General features: G+C 34.9%; 1 protein-coding gene across 3 annotated transcripts in view; it reads right to left on the reverse strand.

Annotated features, from left to right (window-relative positions):
* GluRIB (Glutamate receptor IB) overlaps positions 1-21866 on the reverse strand; it is a 323616-nt gene that overhangs the window by 159242 nt on the left and 142508 nt on the right. For all 3 annotated transcript variants that reach the window (XM_073983938.1, XM_073983939.1, XM_073983937.1), the window contains exon 5: positions 19747-19876. In XM_073983938.1, coding sequence (XP_073840039.1) covers positions 19747-19876 — 130 coding nt within the window. The remainder of the gene's footprint in view (positions 1-19746; positions 19877-21866) is intronic.

Consider the following 21866-nt stretch of genomic DNA (forward strand, 5'->3'; position numbering starts at 1 on the left):
TCCAATTACTAGGATGCTGTAAAGAGCACATTCATGAGATATGCACCAAACGACGTAAAATCATGAGTTCTATAATCGTGTTATGAGTTTGGAATATTATCTTCTTGCGCGTCCGGATTATTAAAAAAAAATCAAAAAACCCCGAAATTCCGGCTGCAAAATGTCAGCATCAATTTTAGGTGGTTGCAGTGGATATATTGAAAAATCATACACTGCTATCTTATTGCCCATGGAGTATTCTGTGATTCATTCTTTGGGAATAGGTCTATAAAATGTAAGGTTAAGCCAGAAATCGCATGGGAACATAAAAAAACTTGTTGGCTTCAACCCATTTTTACCCATATTTGTACATTGATGCCACGAAAATTAATTTTAATGGTCGACATTATGGGATCCCTCCTAAAACACTTCATTTTAAAGAATTGTATTCATACTTTATAGAATATGTTAACAGTTCGCGAATTCTGAAAGGGTGAAACTCGGATTCATCGATTGCAAAACATTTTTGTTATTTACCATATAAATATTTTTTGAATAAATAATTGCACAACCATATGAATATCTTTTTTTTGTAATTTCGTGCGTGAGTGTGCGTGTTCGTGCCTTCTTGAAGAACGCAGTGTTTGTGCGTGAACGTTCATAAAAATTTTGTTCCGTGTTCGTACATGTTCGTGCATAATTTTTTAGGCACGCGCCCTTCTCTAATCTGGTGCTGTTAACTACCATGTTTTTTGCCGCTGCGGAGCCTATCAGCTTCATTCCAATTGTAACAAATCTTTCGTTCACCGAGGAAAAGCTGGAGACAAGTTGTTTTAACTGCCTACAAACTACATGTCAGCTATATTACAACGCGTCACCTGTAGTTGTTGTTGTGAAGTCTTTCCCAATCCATCGTATTTCCTGTATGGCGGTTATATCACCCTTGTACTTTTCAAGTACATCTGCCAATGCGTAAACTGCACCTTCTTTATAAAGAGTGCGAACATTCCAGGTGCAGATTTGCTAATCATTGTCTTTTAAACGTTTGAGGGGTCGTCCACTTTGGGGGGTTTGTACTGTGCAAGTACATCTTCTAGTGCGTTAACTGCACCTTCTCTATAAAGAGTCTGAATATTCCAGGTGCAGATTATGACCATTAAAACGTTAGCGGTGGTCGTAAACTTTAGAAGGGGTTTGTTCAATGACGATTCCCGTACCATTGATACAAAATCACAAACTTTTAATTTTTTCTGAATCGTTTCGTTCTCAAAACGGAACAAAACCACAAACCTTTCAACTGAAGAAGAACAAAACTGTACGATTGTCTATGATGTTCCTATTTATCACGAACGACCAAAATGAATTGTTTGCAAACGTTTGCTGTTTAACAACCCAGTTAGCTAACATCACATACTTGGAATACTTGGATGTTTCATTCAACCACCAAACGTTTGCAGTGTGTTATTGTGAAGTTGAGAACTTTTAATATTTCCTTTTGTTCACACTCACGAATGTAAACAAAACGAAACTAAACAGCGTGTTCGGTCAACTTCGGCTATGTTTCGTTTAGTTCTTATGGATAATACGAAATGTTTGCAAAAGTTACATAAAATTTATTTCAGAACACTGGGTATGTTTTTCTTTTTCTTTGTGTTTTCATAATATGTTGCTTTTTGGAGGGATGGTTTATAGCGCAACGCCCAACCCATGTTTTTAACGTTCTTCTCGGTGACAACACGGAGAGGCCAGTGACTACTTGCAATGAAAGAGGAACTGAGATAAGTCGGCTATGTTTCGTGACTACTTGCAATGAAAGAGGAACTAAGATAAGTCCTGGGTTTTGCCATTTTGAAACCGGTAGGGACCATGCTCGGTATATTTCATCTTTCATGCCGCCCATCACGTGTATAGTTTCCCTAAATATTTATAAGAATGTAGGATATGTATTTTTAATTTTTGCCCAAACAATAACAAATACTTTCTTGTAAAAATCATGTTTTTTACTTAACAAGTTACACCAAGTTGTTCGGCATCAAACATTTACCTGGGTATATACATAACTAAACTATTTTGTTTCACATTTCGTTGAATATTTTTCATCTAAAATTTCATTTTTCAAATGTTCATTTTTTATTCTTTTATTTTTCTATGAACATAAATATATATAGTTGTGTGTTTGTGCGTAATAACACTTATAGTTGTTGCAAATACACAAACACACACTTGCCACCAATGGCAGTCACTAGCATCCATTAGTAGATGCTTTCAAATATTACATGTCATACATCTCTCGTTCTCTTCCTAGAAAAAAAAATGGAATCATATAGCTATGCATTTAAAAATCCACTCCTCATAGTTTGAATAGATCTCTGGTATTGAAATAAAAATACCGGATAAAATACCATAAAGCTATTGGCCCTCCTTACTGCCATCATCATACCTTTGCAAATGTGGCCAAGAAGTTTATGCACTCGAGTAGACGACCATTCCAAGTATTACTACATGCACTTGTTTATGGTCTGAATGAACGAATGAAAGAACCCGGCAAGCAACTAACTATCCTCGAACATGCTGTTCATGCTGTTAATGTTTCCCAACACCAATATCGAGCATAACTTTTTCTTCTTCTTCTGGATGTTTTCCAGTTTTCTTGGCAAAGTGTTTCAGAAATGATGACGATGATGCTGTGAGCTGCATGGGTGTGAGTGTTTGTGAGTTAGAAGGAATTATGTTCACGTGTCGGTGTTCTTGTGGCTGGCTGCGTGAATATGTGGTGCATTCTCCGGATGTGCTCCATTTATTATGTTGCATAGTCTCAATTTTTTCCGGCTCAAATTTTTTTTCTATTTTTTTTTGTATTTTATATACTATTTATTATATAAAGTGTTGCCAAAGCAAAAGGGAGGAAGAAGAAAAATGAATACATATGTGCATGTGTTTTAGTGTAGAAGAATTTTAAATTTAAATGTTTAAAACAGTATAATGTTTTTATAGTGTTTTAATTTATTTTCTTTATATAAACGTTGCATAAAAATGTTATACCAACACATGTAATTCAATTGGGATGGGTTTCTGTTATGGTTCAGTCTACCACCGCAGGATAGAATTCCTGGTACATCATATCAACATTTAAAATATTTATTTAACATATTATTAACCAACATATTCCTTTTGTGTTACGTAGGGATGAAAGATAACAAGCAACGGTCCTGACCGGCTTTAACATGGCAACGCCCATGGTTTATCTTAGTCCCTCTTACATCTCAAGTGGACACTGACCTCCCCTTGGTGTCACCTGGGGAACTGTCTTTAACACCCTTTAATGCTAGTGAGCAGCGCGTTTACCCATAAGAACGTTTAAAACTTGGATTGCGCGTTGGGCTAGTAACCCAACCCTCTAAAAATAACATACTATGAAAAACCAAAAGAAAAGAAAAAACAAACCCCTCTAAAGTAGACGACCCCCGCAAACGTTGTAAGGACCATGATCGCCGAATGTGCACATTGCACCTTCCAATTGGCGGATGTACTTGAAAAGTGCAAGGCCGCCATTACTGCCATACAGGAAATACGATGGATTGGGATAGGCGTCCCATCAACACCTACAGGTGTTTTACTGTACTGTATTATTATAGCTGCAGTGACATAAAACATGAGATCGATCGGAGGTTAAAACATCTGGTCAACACCCCCACCCTAGTGAATGAAACGCTTGCTTCAATTCGAATAAAAGCCAAAAGAAATCAAATTGATCACGTTGTGATAGATGGAATACATTCATTGAGCAAAGGTGCGTATCCGATTAATGTAGCAAATAAAGTAGAACAGACATAAAACGAAATTTAGACATCGGTAAGCTGCAATCAGAACAAATAGCCACAGCATATTCCACTCAGCACAATGGAAAATTTGTGCTGACTCCATGCAAACAGCCGCCAAATCCACTCATACCAGAGACCTCCACCAATGAATCCATGGTATTACCAGGAGTGACATGCTGCTACCGAAGAGAAAAATGCGGCATATAGGGCTATTTTACAATAGCAGCCGAGCTTTTCAAATTCAGAGGCGACACGCTGATAAGGTGTATGCATCAGCTAGTTATCACGCGTACCCGATAATTGGAAACTGAGCATCCTGTGTACCGTCCACAAAAAGGGAGATGAGACTGTGTACTCTAACTACATACGACTGCTGTCTATTGCTCATAAGATAGTGTCAGGGATATTATGCGAACGACAAAAGCGAAATAATTGGGCCATACCAATGCGACTTTAGACCTGGAAAATCTCCCATTGACCAGATATTTATAATAATAATTGTTCCACAAGCATCCCAGGCGGGACAAGGGAGCCTCTCTCATATCAATGAGTGCACCCCGATTCTGAAAACCCCCTCAAAAAACCATAACTGAATTTCTCATAATTTTCAAAAATATAATGTTTTTTGTTTTGTTCAATAATTATTTTCAAAATTATGAGAAATTCAGTTATAGTTTTTTTGAGTAGGTTTTCATACTTAAACCACTATAACTTAGCCATTTGTTAACCGATTTAAGCAAATAAAAACTTGTTCTAAAGATATTATTCACCCCTTTAAAAGGAAGAAGGATCACTAGAAATACGTTGTGAAAAAAAGAAGATATGTCCGTTTAAATTTGAAAATGTAAGAAACCCAGATTTTCACTACTTTTACCGTTATAAAAATATAAAACGGAGTTACCCAATCGAAATAAAGGTATTGTCGTTGTCCATGGATCCCAACACGATATAATTTTGCATCAGAACACTCGAATATTTTTCTGGTCAATTTTTGTAGCACAAAGTCATTTATCGACATTTTTCGAAAAGTTTGCACATTCTCAAGGCCAAAACTGCCTGAAGGAGCGTTCCAATGCTTTCTCAATGTATTAGAGAGTTCTTAATTACTGTCTTGGCTACAATTTTTGTATTTGTATTGGATCGAAAATCTCAATGGTTTGGCTGTTATATGCCAAAATATCCAAAAAACGTCAATAAAAAACTTAAAGTCAAAATCGGGAGGCTCGATTTTCGCTGTAGATATATGGTCCAGTGGACTTTTTTGCTCAGTTCACTCCCAGGAATCAAAACGCGAAGGGCTCATTAAGGTTTTTTTCCTTCCACACAAATCGCCCCACCCTAGTGTATACACTTTCATACGGGTAAAATGTGCCTCATCGAATTAATGGCTTTAGACCCCAAGTATGTTTGGATGAAATGTGTTTCAGACAATTTGGAGTCGATTTAGCAATGTCCGTCCGTCTGTCTATCTGTCTGTCTGGCTGGTGCGCACGATAACTCTCGAATAAATCTGCCGTTTCGGTCCAAAATGTGGCCTTCGTAATATTTTGTGCAAACTCAGTTTTAATTCAAAGATAAGCCATATCGTCCCACTCCTTCAGGCACCTCCCCCACAAAAGTTGAAAAATGTTCGAAAAATTGTGCGTACGACAACTCTTGATGGGAGTGACAGATTTGGTCCATACTTTACACATCCTAATATACATACAGTGCCCGGCATAATTATTTTGACAAAATTTACATTTGTCTTAAAAGGCATATAATTATTGTCAGCATTCATATAACGGGATATTAACAGCTTAGGGTTTTTCTTTGTCCTCTCAACTAAATAAAAATAAGTGGATCAAAAAAATTCCAGCTTTATTTGTGATTAGGTAGGCGAATGTTTAAAAAGGAAGTAAACGCAAAACGGCATAAGTATTTTGACATGTCATAATTATGTTACTTTTGGTACTTAATCGAATCTTTTGGCAACAAAATTAATTTATTTAACTAAATTATTAACATTTATGAAAAAATATACTTGACAGTCATAGATTTTTAATTCAAATAGGGAATGCTGGTGTCAAAAATTGTAGTGAAATTTAAAATTAGAGTTTCGGTGAAAAATTTACCTAATGTTTAGAGATTGATGCAGTTATGTATTTATTTTGTAACGAATAAATCTCAAAATACAGAAAACGCTGTAAATATGCGCGATCTAGGCAGAAATGTGAAATTACAGAAGTTGCTCTCCGGTAAATAGAGCAGAATTGCAAATCTAATCTTACTTAAGGCCACAAATCCTCATCTTCTTAGCAATTTCGATTTCAAAGCAAACTCTCTATTAAGACTATAACCTCTAAAGAAAAAAGTCAATTTGAAGCTATTTTTTGCCATTCCACTCGGTTGATAAATCATAGCCACAAAAATTGTCAATTAGATTTTCAATCAAAATCATTTGCACCCCATCAATCATTGCGGTGGAGCATATTATGGACTGATAAAAATGTATTTGAACATAATTCATTTTAAAATACACTTTTCAGTAAGCTTGAGTCAAAAACCCGCCAAAAAGTTTGATATCTTTGTGAAATAAATGTCCTTCTGATGCTATTGCCATGCTCAAATGTTCCCAGGCATCAGAATAGGTTGATCCACCATGAAAAATACTGTGATATTTAATTTTTATCGATAATGCTGTGGACTATAATGAATAATTTGGTACTTTAAACAATCTTGCATAACTACATGGTAGTAAACTGATCGAAATGTTATGTATTCATTTGCAGAACACTGCTGCTATGGCAAGGCTGAATTTTGTGGAGCAGGTTTGGAGCGTATTTCGGGTGCAAACTTAAAGTAGTTTCCCCCAAATATCACATTTGTAAGAGAAAAATGTTCTTACTCTCATTAAAAAGTGGAAATCCGCAAAATATTCCGAGATAATGGGAGAAAACCATCGAAAATGTAGTTTAATGATAAATCTTTTCAAAATCCCTAAATCCTTGAAATATCGATTCGTAAATGGGTCCATAATGGCGCAGATGTGTGTGAAACATATTATTTCTACCGTAACTAATAATAATCATAAGTATAAATAAAACATTTTTAATTTTTGAGGTCTAAAAACCAATAAAACAATTTTGTCAAAATACTTATGCCACGCAGTGAAATTTTATTTCTATTAGAAAAGTGTAAGCGTAAATTTGAATTGATGAAATTTATTACTAATTTTAAGTACTCTAGTAAAGGATTAGGCAGAATATTTTTTTTTATTTTTGTAGAAGACTAATCCGATAAAAAATCAAACACATAATTTTTTCAAACTTGTCAAAATAATTATGCCGGGCACTGTATGTACCAGGTATAGGCAAGGTTCGAATATGGACTATATTTGTCCACATTTTTGGACAAATTCACTTTAAGACGTGCTCTCGGATCACTTAGATTTTTTTTGAAGCAACTTTCATTCGCTGCTTCAATTACGACAGTAACAGTTTTTTCAAGGGCAAGTCCATACTTCTTGAGAAAAAAGCCCGAAAGTTGTAGAAACCACCTATGGCACCATATGTAATGACTGGAGAGCTCGAACCGAATACTGCGTTCGTCTACACTTTGGATCTCGTAATATTTCTTCGAATACTATATGAAATTCGAAGGTGGAAGGAGTGGACCTTCCGATACCTCCCCCACAAAATGTCCGCTGAAATGGTACTCTAAATATTGTGGAAACTCAGTTTAAAAAAAGGCATATCTATTGATATCCCCGCAAATTTTTGGCTTTAATCTTTCCATATTGTTTTGAAAACCCCCCTAAATACGTAAGTTTTTTTTAAAAAAAAGTATTTCAATCCTCACAGGCTTTCGACAATGTCGACTGATACTTTTTTAATTGTTTTTTTTTTTTTTAATTTAATTTTTTAATTTAGCCAAAGAAGTTGCCCCCTACTGTCTACACTTGAAGCTAGCTTATATCTGTAAATTTTATCGAACAGTTTTGAATGGTTGTATGCTAGGTACCAGAAGTAGTGGTTTGTTGTGGTCCATCATCGAACTAGATCTAAGTGTGGACAACATATTACGAAGTACAAATTTTGGACCAAATATGTTGCTTTCATTAAACAGAGGGGTGGTTATCTGTTGTGTTTGTAGCCAACCGATGTCCAACTTCCTCGTTGTGTCTGTTCGTGCTTTTTTGCAACGTTTAGACGGGTACGTACCTTTGCTGCAACAAGGAACGGGTCGGAATCAATGACAGCTCCTCGGAACGATCGTACATGCAACATCTTCCATCTATCACAACGTGATCAATTTGATTTCTTTGTTCTTCTGGAGATAGCCTGGTGCCCTTGTGAAAGTCGAAATGCTTTAATCTAGTAAATACTACTAGCTACCATATTTTTTGTCGCTGCGGAAGCTGTCAGCCTCATACCATTGTCAGCTGTTTCACGGTGGAGACTGAATTTCCCGAATGTTATGCCAAAGATATTCTCCTTTCCAATTTTGGCATTAAAATCGCGTAGAAAATTTTAATGTCGTGGGCAGGGAAACCGACATATGTTTCTTCTAAGCGCTCGCAAAATATATCTTTGGTCGGTTCGTCATTGTCTTCAGTGGGAGCATGAGTTCAACTAAAGCTGATCAGCTATCAATATTGTAAGAAGTCTTTCATTAATCGGGGTGAAACTGGACACCAGATATTTTAACCTCCGACAAACTACAAATCCGCAACCAAACTCATGCTTTTCGTAATGGCAGCTATAATACAGTGCGTCACCTTTAGGTGTTGTTGTGACGCCTTTACCAATCCATCGTATTTCCTGTATGGCAGTAATGTCGGCGTTAAACTTTTCAAGTACATCTACCAATGCGTAAACGGCACCTGCTCTATAAAGAATGCGAACATTCCAGATGCAGATTCGCAGATCATGGTCTTTAAAACATTTGCTGGGGTCGTCAACTTTCGAGGGGTTTGTTTTTTTTAATTCGATTTATATCCTCCACCATAAATTGAGGGTGTAACTAAATTTGTCATTCCGTTTGTAAAACATCGAAATATTCATCGGAGACCCTATAAAGTATAATTATTCTTGATCAGGGTAAAAATCTAAGCCGGTATAACCATGTCCGTCTGTCTGCCTGTTAAAATCATGCTACAGTTTGCAATTTTTATTATAGAGGTTTGTAATTTTGTATAGAACTTTGTATTACTCCTAGGATGTTTGGTATTGCAAATGGTAAAAATCGGTCCACGTTTTGCTATAGCCCCCATAGAACGGTTCCACCCGATTTTCGGTATTTTGAAGGTGTTAGCTTCATTATCACACTGGAATTTCGTACTTACTCTTCGTTGGGGGTAGAAAACTTGCCCCCAAAAATGTTTCGGTATAGGTCCAGGCCTTTATATAGCCCCCATAGAACGGTACCTCGCGATTTTCGGTATCCTTGAAGGCTGTGGCCACAATACTCCACCGAAATGGCTGAGATTTGGTATTTGGTCTTCATTTGGCGTATTAAACGTTCGATATGAAATTGTCAGTACAGGTCTACGCCTTAGTATAGCCCCCATAGAACGGTACCTCCCTATTTCCGGTATTTTGAAGGTTGTAGCCTCAATATTCCACCGATATGACTGACATTTGTTATTTGGTCTTCATATGGGGTAATAAACTTTCCATATGAAATTTTTCGGTATAGGCCTACGTCTTCATATAGCCCTGATGGAATTTTGTCGGTACAGGTCCACGCCTTAGTATAGCCTTTTATAACGGTACCTCCCTATTACGGTATTTTGAAGGTTGTGGCCTCAATACTCCCCCGATATGGCTCAAATTTTGCATTTGGCATTCATTTGGGGCATTAAACGTTCCATATGAAATTTTTCGGTATAGGTCCACTCCTTCATATAGCCCCTTTAGAACGGTACCACCCGATTTTCGGTATTTGAAGCTTTTAGCCTCATTGTCGCACTGAAATGGCTGAATTTTGGTATTAGGTCTTCATTTGGCGTATTAAGCGTTCCATATGAAATTTGTCGGTATAGGTCCACGTCTTCATATAGACCCGACCACCCGATTTTCGATATTTTGAAGGTTATCGCACCGAACTGGCTGAAATTCGGTACTTAGTCTTCGTTGGGGGAATACAACTTTGCCCCACGCCTTAATATAGCCCCCATAGAACAGTACGTCAATATCCCACCGAAAGACTGAAATTTGTTATTTTGTCTTTCATGAGGTTATCAAATATTCCAGAAGAGAATTATAGGTCCGCGGGTTCCTATATCCCCCATAAAAGCGTAACTCTTGATTTTCGGTATTTTGAAGGTTTTACCGAAATATCAAAAATTTGGTATTTAGTCTTCCGTGAGTCTAAAAATTTTCCGCCAAGCCCTGAGGAACTTATCTCCCGAATATCGGTATTTTGAAGATAAGCCACACTGTTTTACCGAACATGCTGAAATTTGGTATTTAGTCTTCTTCATAAACGAAAGGAAACAAATTGATCCATTTTACTTCAATACAACTCGTGGTGGAGGGTATAACACGTTCGACCTGGCAAAACTTAACGGCGTTCTTACTTGTTTTATAATACGCAGCTTTTATCTAGGGTTCTTAATGTTGTTGTAGGTGAACGCGCGGCACATATTAGCTCACTACCTTTAACGGATGTTAAAGGCGGCTCCCCAGGTGACACCACGGGGAGGTCAGTGTCCACTTGAGATGAGGGAATGACCAAAATAAATGCTGGGCTTTGCCATGTTAAAGCCGGTCAGGAATGTCTAGCGCAAACTAAATACCAAATTTCAAAATTTCAGCCATTTCGATGTGCCTTAGAAGCGCATTCTGGGTGTTAGATGATATAAAAATAACCTTGACTAGAACCATCTGAACACATGACATTCATTAAAATACAAAAATTAAAATCGATTTTTGTTGCTTTCCATAGTTTGTCAAGGAGACGTTCGAGCTGGTTACATGTTCATCAATATTTCTATGCTCTAGCAATACAAGTTCATTATTATTTTTTCCCATTGACACCTGAACGGTTAACAGTAGCTGGCCTTCAAAAATAATCCCACGTCTTTTCTTTGTCAAGTTTCATATTTCAATGAAGTAAACGTTTAAAAAAAAACACCCGTAACGATTGTACCACATGTAGGTAGTCACACATGCATGTATGTACGTAGCTAGGCAGTTTAATGTGTAACCTTGGCACAACCCTTGACTTTGTTTTTAGATTCTGCATGTTATTATATTTTCATTCCTTTGTGAGTTCAAATTCATGGCATGAGAGTTGGGTCCTTTAGAAATGTTTATGCAACAACTGGTAAATACAAATGTCAACTCAATTTAATAGAAAAAGAAAGAAGAAAAACGTATGAGACTAACACACAGCATAAACTTGGCAATACAGCAACAACAACAACAGCAAAAACATGATCTCTATGGACTATAACTACTCGCACTACAACTGCTATGCTGCATGACAACGACAAGATGTTTTTTTTCCTCGCTCCCACACATCACCACCAATACACCTTGCAATAACACACAACCTTAGCCACCGTTCGTTCGTCCGTTCATTCATTCAAACGCAAACATTTTACTGTATGTACGAGTAGTTCGTTAGGCAGTTGTTAGTGTGAATTTAACTCAAGCATGTCGGATGAATGCAATGGCAGAGTTTTACTTTTTTGCATACAAAACGGTTATTTATAAAATACAAAAGATATTTTACTCCAGCTACTACTGTCGCAGCTGTTGCAAATAGAATACAAGGAAATTGTATGCACATGGACCTTATGTGGTGGCTAAAAAAAAAAGCAAAAATAGTATTATTTCTATAGCAATACCTTATAACCAACCACTTCTCCGCTCGTTATTCACACCACAACAAGAAACACGTTCAAAACAAAACACCAGAAAAATAAATGCAAGTTAAGTCCCCCCAAGGTAAAGGATACGAACTTCTAGATTCAAGTTAAATTGCAATTGTTTAGTTGTTACCCTGACTACAGCTCTCAGATAGAAGGAGGATTTATGCCGTTGTTGTTGTTGCTGTAGAAGTGCATATTTGTATGGTGTAAATGTAGCTTAATGTCAATTTATTTTACATGCGGTTACACTACAATGACAATTTAAATGGTGCAACACTTCATGCTGTTATTTTACACTTTTCACATGGTTGGTTTTCTTCGCAAGGGGGAGGGGTGCATTATAAGCACTCGCTTGAGTTAAATGTATAGCGTTATTGACATCATCAGTTGCTGACTAGCAAAAATAGGGACTTATAAAAATGTTTTTGGGGGTAAAATTATCAAAGCTTGGCGGCGGCTCTGTGTGGGGACTAAAGTAAATATATTTGTCGTAATACACTACCTTTTGGAAATAAATTTTAAGTCCCACTACCATAAGAACAACTTTGTGGTGAATAGTTATACAATATGACACTATTGGCATACATTTCCGGCAGAATGTTATGGAAGTGACTCTATGCGAACCCACAATTTCACTGGATCCAATACTTTCTTCAGCGTTTGAACGAATTCTATGAATGATAAATACAAGCAGTGAAACATCTAATATTTTCCTCAAAATTTGAAACAATTTGTTGTTGTTGTAACAGTGTTTTCATTATATATTTGTAAGTTCATTCTTTTGCTTAATCTGGCTCTGGGTCTATCTCCACTTCTTCAACGGGATGTAGCCACAGATCTACTGGAGTTAGCTGAGTAGGTTTGGCAGGACAGTTGAAAATGTGCAGTGTGTCATGTGAGACTGTGCTGCAGATGTTTTGCACGGTGCCATTGATCTATGCTATATGGATTTAGACGGCTGTACCATCCGGGCCGTACGTGAGTGAGAACTACTCTGTTTTGTCGTGGCAACTGACGCTCCTCAGTTGCGATAGATGGGGCATGTAATCCGAGGGCGGCATTCATACGATAGTTGTTTATGGCATCTGAGACTGCATCCATATGAGTGCTATTGAAACCTGTTTGATATGTCTGTTGATCTAGGTGTTCTCTCTTGTAACGCTGGACCTCTCTTTCAAGATCATGAATATGCATCTTGACATGCTTGAGTGGGGGGTCCTATCTACCATATGGTGATTAGAAAGGCTCTAACAGTAACACCCTAGCAAGTATTGCAACGAAAGCATGACATTGTGTTGGAAAAACCTGTACTGGAAAAACCATTATTTCCTCATATAGATGGTACACTTGAGACATGAGGGCGCAACCTGTTGCTGTTCTCAGGGCGGCAATCTGACAAGTTTGAATATCTTTCCATCACGTTGCACTAATATTCACGGACCCAGCTGGCGCCGCATAGCTTACCACAGACCGACCTATTGCATTATATGTGATAAGATAAAGAAACATTCGTATGTACCCCAAGTGTGCCGGCAAGGGACTTGAGGATCTTGTTCTTGCATTTCAGTTTGTCGCAGATTGCTGCGGCATGCGCACACCACTTGAACATGCTGTCGAATGTGTCCCCTAGAATTTTGGGAAAAATTGTGGTCGAAATTTTGCTAACATTGGCCATGACATTCAACTCTCTTCTCACCTGTGTCGTCCATGTGGTGAACAGAGTGGCGGATATTTGGTAAGATCGGTCAAATAGGAGTTCAGCTCACCACACGCCATCCGCATGCCTTGCTATCTCTATGCCGTCTGGAGGAGGCTGACTACAAGAGAGGTAAAGGTTAAATTGTTCCGGAGATATAATTTCATTGTACACCTCTCCGTGAAAAATTGTCAGTATTGGTCCATGATTTGGTATATTCCTTATATAGTTTATATATAAATTTATTTCGGCAGATGTTAAACAAATACTCAAACCGAATTGGTTTTAATAATAAACTCAGAATTATAAAGAAATGTCATATTGGTCCATTTTTCACCACAGCCTCCATATAGGGTTGCCATTGACTTTTAGATACTTTAAAAGATTTAATAACCTTTTTCTGCAAAATTACCTGTAGTAATGCATTTTTGGTTCTCAGTGCGCGAAAAATCTCCACGTTTAGGCGCGGTCAAACAAAAGTGTATTTCTTAAAGTTAGTACCTAAGTTACCATGGCAATAGAAATCGCTAACAATACAAAAATAATAAATTGAACAAACATATCAGAATGGATAGTACAATTACTTAAGCATATTTCAAAAAATATAAATGCAGCACATAATAGCCGTGCTAAACGTTTGATCATAACTGCCCAAACCGCAAACGTCTGCAAAAAGTCAAAACATTTTGAAATCTACAGATCCTTGGCCTTATTTTGGTACTAGTGGCGATTTTTGCAGATACTTGGAAGGTTATTGAAACTTTAAGGAAATCCCTACATCTGTATTAATTATTTTCATTTTGATTATATGGTAACTCTTGCAAATTAGAAGAAATCTTACAAGTAGGGAAACGAAGCTTAGAAATCTGTTCAAAAACTGTATGCTAATAAATACTCAATATTGGTCCAAATAGAAAATAATGATTTTTGTATTTTTGTTTGATCAGCTATTTAACACAAAATAGAAATATAACTGCCCAATGGATTTGGATGCAATTTTCGCACTTTAACGTTTAAAAATCAATTTTCATCAATGATTGTACTCTTCGATTTTCCAATTTATTTGTATTAAACTTGATTACAAAAGTTTTAAGTCCTATTTGCTAGTGGGATTCGAATAACTACTATTTGTTCTAAAGTTTTTAAAAAATATGTCAATTAATTTTTCATATGTACCACTGTGCAAAGTATGTTATTTTACCAAAAAAAACAACTAAAAAGTATCAGTCGGCTTTGACCACTGAGATATACCTTCAGCCTGTGTGGATTGAAATACTTTTTTCCCAAAAAAAAACTTATGTATATTGGGGCAAAGACATAAATATGTCTTTGATTGGAGGGGTTTCAAAATTTTGGGCGTATGAACCGACAAAAATATGGATTGGATTAAAGCTCAAAAATTTTGCGGGGGGTGTCGATAGATAGAGTTTTGTACCACACTTGCTTAATTAGCGGGCCCATTACAGAACATTTGTTCCATAGACCGAACTAAGAAAAGATCTCCAATTCTCTATGTTTCGTGCTTCGCTTTTTGGAATACCGCGCCATGTCATCTCTTCATCCACTTGTTTGCGCCATATATTCTTTGGCCTGCCAATTCTGCGTGCACCACCATGTGGCTCGAATTTATACGCCTTTCATCGCTCATTCTTATTATATGACCTAGATAACGCAATCGCTGCATCTCGATACGTTTAACTATATTGATGTCGTTGTATAGCAGATACAGCTCGTGGTTCATACGACGACGATATTCACCGTCAACGCAGATCGGTCCGTAGATCTTTCGAAGAATTTTTCTCTCTAACACGCCAAACACAGCCTTATCTGTTTGCGCAAGTACCCAGGCTTCGGAACCATACATCAGCACGGTGCCGAGGTATACGAAGTCTTTACTACCTCAAAATTATAGGAACCAACTTCAACAGTTGGTCCGATCTCAATGGACGCATTGCGCTTCGACACCATCAACTTGGTCTTCTCGCCGTTTACCGTCAGACCCACTTTAGCAGATTCTCCTTCAACCTTCATAATCGTATCGGTTGCTTTTTTACTGATCGTCCCATGATGTCTATATCATCAGCATAAGCAAGTAACATGTGGCTATTTGTGTAGATTGCGCCACTTCTTTTGACGTTTGCCTCTCGTATAACCTTTTCTAGCAGAATGCTGAAAAGATCACACGACACCTCTTTTGGTACAAAACTCTTCGGAGAGGTTCTTTCCTATTTTAACTGAAAATCTTGTGTCAGTTAGAGTCATTTTATAAAGCCGAATGAGCTTTGCGGGGATACCAAATTCAGACATGGCTTGGAATACCTTTGAACGTAGCGGGCTGTCGATGGCTGCTTTATAATCGACAAAAAGGTGATAGGTGTCGATTTGCACCTCTTGGGTCTTCTCCAAGATTTTCCGCAGGGTAAATATCTGGTCAATGGTGGACTTGCCAGGTTTAAAGCCGCATTTGTATGTTCCAATTATTTCGTTGACCATGGGCTTTAGTCGTTCGCACAATATCCCTGACACTATCTTCTAGGCGATAGGGAGAAGACTTATGCCTCTATAGTTGGAGCATAAAGTCTTATCTCCTTTCTTATGGACGGGACACAGGATGCTCAGGTTCCAATCGTCGGGTACGCGTTCTTCTTGGCAGATGGAGCTAACTAGCTGATGCATACACCTTATCAGCGTGTCGCCTCCAGTTTTAAACAGCTCGGCTGATAGGCCATCAGCTCCTGCTGCCTTATTATTCTTCAGCCGGTTTATTGCTGTCTTTACCTCATCTTGGCCGGGTGGTATAAATTCAATACCATCTTCTGGGATTGGATCTGTGGTATCTTCGTCTACTTCACTACTATTGGATACCAACAGTTTGGGAAAATGCTCTTTCCATATCCTTGGCACACTATCTGTATCAGTTGCCAGATTACCTTCCTGGTCTCTACAGGAGGTTGTGCCAGTTCAAAAGCCATCAGTTTGATGTTTCACTCTTTGGTCGAATTTTCGGACTTCATTCTGTCTCCTGTACATCTCACACTCCCGCTTTTCCATCTCTCTCTTTTTCATGCGGAAAAGACGTTTCTCCTCTCTCCTTTTCTCCGATACCTCTCTCGTGCGCTACGTGTTGCTACTGATTGTAAAGCAGCCCTATATGCCGCATTTTTCTCTTCGGTAGCAGCACGGCACTCCTGGTTATACCGTGGATTCCTTGGTGGAGGTCTCTGGTATCCAAGTACTGATTTTGCGGCTGTTTGCATGGATTGGGCAATGTTTTGCCATTGTCCTGATATGTTATCGGGACGAGGAGTGTTTTAATTAAGCAGTTGGGCCAGTTGAGTGGAATATGCTGTGGCTATCTGTTGTGATTGCAGCTTACCGATGTCCAACTTCCGTGTTGTGTCTGTTCGCACTTTGATTGCTACGTTTAATCTGGTACGTATCTTTGCTGCTACAAGGTAGGGGTCCGAGTCTATGTTTGCACCTCGGAACGATCGTTTATCCAACACGCTTGATGCATGTCTTTCATCTATCATAGTGTGATAAATTTGATTTCTTGTTCTTTGGTCTGGCGACAGCCACTTGCAGCTGCAAAGTCTATCAGCCTCATACCATTTTCAGATATTTCACTGTGGAGACTGAATTTCCCGACATTTAACGGGCGTTAAAGACAGCTCCCCAGGTGACTCCACGGGGAGGTCAGTGTCCACTTGAGATGAAAGAGGGACCAAGATAAATCCTGGGCTTTGCCATGTTAAAGCCTGTCAGGACCGTTCCTTGGTATCTTCCATCCCCTACGTCACCCTACGTTTTGTACCATACTAGCCTACGAAAAACATAATATCGCTGTAAACAGGGTCACTAGGAAACCCCCGGTAAAAATATCCAAAGGATTCGCGAACGGACCCTTACCAAACAAATATGTTGAACATTTGTGTGGTTGGTACCCCAAGGATTGGACCGATAAGGCCCAAATATGAACATGAACTAAGTTTGGACAAAATATTTCGATATTCAAAGTTTGGACCAAATCGGTTGCTACGTTTGTGTGATATCCAAAGTGTGGACGAACGCAGTATTCGGTTCAAGCCACTACATATTGTGTCATAGGGGTTTTTTTACACCTTTCGGACTGTTTTCTCAAGAAGTATGAACTTGCCCCAGAAAAAACTTTTACTGTCGTAATTGAGAAAGCGAATGCAAGTTGCTTCAACAAAAATCAAGGTGATTCAAGAGCAGGTCTTAAAGTGAGTTTATCCAAAATTTTGTGTGAGGTACCCGAACGAGTGGACAAATATAGTCCATATTCGAACCTGATTTATATCTGGTAGATATATTAGGATGTGTAAAGCATGGACCAAATCGACCACTCCCATCAGGAGTTATCGTGCGCAGAAATTTTCCGAACATTGTTGAACTTTTGTGGTGGAGGTACCTGAAGGAGTGTGTGTATGGACTTGCCCTTGATGAAACTTGTACCGTCGTATGGGGGCAGTGATTACAAGTGGCTACTACAAAAATCAAAGCGATTCGAGAGCAGTTCCTAAACTGAACTTTCCGAAATTTTGTGTGGGAGGTAACCAATGGAGTGGACCGATTGAGTCCTTATTTTCTTAACAAATGTCCCAATTGTTTTCATAGTATTTTGTCTGTCCTACAAAGTTTCAGCATTTGAATATTTTATACAAACGTAAATGACCTATTTTTATTTAATTGGTTAATAAATTTTCATAATTCCAGTTTGTGATATACAAAAAACTGGTTGATTTAATTGATTTATGTGTACATCTAGCTACTTAATTGTGTGTATATTAAATATTTAAATGTGCAGTTTATTTGTGTTTGAAAATCTAATTAAATTTGCAAAATTCTTTGTAAATAACAATTATGTTTTTAATGAATTGTACAAAATATCCTTAATACTTCCAAATATGTCATTAAATAAAAGACCTTAAATAAATTGCTACGGAATTAATAACAACAACATCAAATTAGTCGGCAGTTTATTAAATTTCATTTATTATGACTTACACTCATTCATTTATCCCATGTCTGACAGGCATTTAAGTCAGTCTCAGGCATAGACGTATACACGTGAACATGGCTTTTGATGAGTGTCATCATACCACATATTGAAATTTGTGTTCAATGTTGGAAATTAATTTCCTTTAATTATGATTTCTAGTCTGCGTCAGGCAATTTCTTTTTAGTATGGAATAATTTTGCTTCGTTAGCCGTAATGGAAATAAATGTTATGTTATGAACTCTCAACAGATTGGCCATTAATCAATAATACGACTGTTGTTGTTATGTAACCCCCCCGACTTTAATGGATGTCAAATAGTATTGCTTGTCTCCGTGCTCATTGAATTTCTGAGTTTTTTGTTTGACATTTAAGATTATTGCTAAATTTTTTTCTCATATTACAGCTGTCAAAATAATAGCTGTCTCTGTAAGAAATCTGTATAAGAAAAATCATTTTAATTTTTTTTCTTTATACAAGTGCGAATGTATGTACATATGTATATAAGTAGCTGCTACATAAATATTGTTATTGTTTTTATTGTATTTGCTTTTTGTATTAATATAACACACACACTCATACACTTAATATAAATATTGACGAAGGACAAGGCCAAAGAAAAGTATGCAAAGAAACGCAGAGAAAACAACATATTTCAGCAATCTCGGCATGATTGGTATTTATATAACTAAGTGTATTTGCCTTCATACATGTTTACATATATACGTACTTTTTTATACATGCATACATATGTAGGTGTTTTGGTATGAAGAACAAAAATTTTCTTTTCTTCCAATATCAAATATATACATAACCGAAGTTAAACAGTGGAGGAAAGGAATCTCATAGCTTATTAAAAATGTATACAAATTGTTTGGGGAGTAAATTTGAATATATACATAAAATTTTTTTCGTCATAAAGTACTCTTAAATTGGGAATGTGTTTAGTTGTTAGAAAAACTGTTTACAAAATTGGCAAGCTAATATAAAGCCCTAAAACGTGTACAGTTTTATTAGTTTGCAAATTCTGTATTTTCTAACAACTAATTACAAAAACTAACTATCAAAAGTTTGCTTTAGATGTTGTTTAAAATTTCATAGGCATCTTACATAAATAACGGCACTGAAAACCAAATAAAAAAATTCCTCCCATAGTCCACTGTGATAAATAGTTTCCTCTATAAAAACACATCAAACAATTTTTTTCCAACAACATGTCCACATTGAATATTCTGCGTTTCTGTATTGGTCATTTATACCGGGTACATTTTTTTTGTATGTGTGAATAATCTTTCTCTGTCCATCGTTTTATCTACATACATACACATCGATATGCATATTTAAATACAAACAAAAGTATGCCACTTACCATCGTGTGAATCGTACAGATAAATTATTTTACGCCATCCGTAAAATTGTATTGTATCGATGATTGCCTGATGATAGTCCGGACGCATACTAATGGCAAAATCGAGAAAACCGGATGATGGTGTAAGCACCTGTAATGAAGCGAGAAAATAAATTATTAATAAAATACATAGTTGGCACGTTTTTTGTTTGTGGTTGTTTTGTTGTTGTTGAATATCAGTTTATTATCAACTAATAAAAACACTTTGAACGGAATTGTGGTTACAGATTGATATCGAATTTGGGTTCATGTGTTAATTGAAAGTAGGTAAAATGATAAAAATGTTGGATGCATAAAGGTTACACTCATTTAAAAAGATACTTGGCCTAAGAAATGTTTAAATTTTTTTAATGTACTGTCGAACCAAATGTGAGTAATATAACATAATACTGATAATAATAATAATAATAATAATAATAATAATAATAATAATAATAATAATAATAATAATAATAATAATAATAATAATAATAATAATAATAATAATAATAATAATAATAATAATAATAATAATAATAATAATAATAATAATAATAATAATAATAATAATAATAATAATAATAATAATAATAATAATAATAATAATAATAATAATAATAATAATAATAATAATAATAATAATAATAATAATAATAATAATAATAATAATAATAATAATAATAATAATAATAATAATAATAATAATAATAATAATAATAATAATAATAATAATAATAATAATAATAATAATAATAATAATAATAATAATAATAATAATAATAATAATAATAATAATAATAATAATAATAATAATAATAATAATAATAATAATAATAATAATAATAATAATAATAATAATAATAATAATAATAATAATAATAATAATAATAATAATAATAATAATAATAATAATAATAATAATAATAATAATAATAATAATAATAATAATAATAATAATAATAATAATAATAATAATAATAATAATAATAATAATAATAATAATAATAATAATAATAATAATAATAATAATAATAATAATAATAATAATAATAATAATAATAATAATAATAATAATAATAATAATAATAATAATAATAATAATAATAATAATAATAATAATAATAATAATAATAATAATAATAATAATAATAATAATAATAATAATAATAATAATAATAATAATAATAATAATAATAATAATAATAATAATAATAATAATAATAATAATAATAATAATAATAATAATAATAATAATAATAATAATAATAATAATAATAATAATAATAATAATAATAATAATAATAATAATAATAATAATAATAATAATAATAATAATAATAATAATAATAATAATAATGATAATAATAATAATAATAATAATAATAATAATAATAATAATAATAATAATAATAATAATAATAATAATAATAATATTAATAATAATAATAATAATAATAATAATAATAATAATAATAATAATAATAATAATAATAATAATAATAATAATAATAATAATAATAATAATAATAATAATAATAATAATAATAATAATAATAATAATAATAATAATAATAATAATAATAATAATAATAATAATAATAATAATAATAATAATAATAAATTAGGAAAAGCCTAAGACAGTATTGTTTAAAAATCTTGTGTATTAGTCTTTCTGTAGTCCAGTCAAAATAGACATTGAAATAGCAAAAAATCCCCCCGCTTTATTTGCGCTCATGCTTCCACTGAAGACAAGGACGAACAGACCAAAGATATATTTTATGAGCGCTTAGAAGAAACATATCGCTCATTTACTAAAAGAGTGGCATAACTCAAAAAATTGGGTTTTTGAGTTATCAAATTCTATTTTTTCTACGACTTTTACTTTATATTGTGTCAAATTCTCAAGTTGATATCTCGAAAACTTAACAAGTTACAGCTTATTTGCTATGAGTTTGGCATAAATCATCAAAAATGTTTTTTGAGGTTATGATGCACTCAAACCATGCTTGATCTTGCACAGAAATTTAGCACTGATATCTGGCTAGCTCTTTACGAAAGATGGTCCAATTAGTTATTTTATTTTTCGTGTAATAATTTTCTTA

Source organism: Musca autumnalis, unplaced genomic scaffold (assembly GCF_047663935.1).
Source record: "Musca autumnalis isolate F117 unplaced genomic scaffold, ASM4766393v1 scaffold_4, whole genome shotgun sequence".
Lineage (NCBI taxonomy): Eukaryota > Metazoa > Arthropoda > Insecta > Diptera > Muscidae > Musca > Musca autumnalis.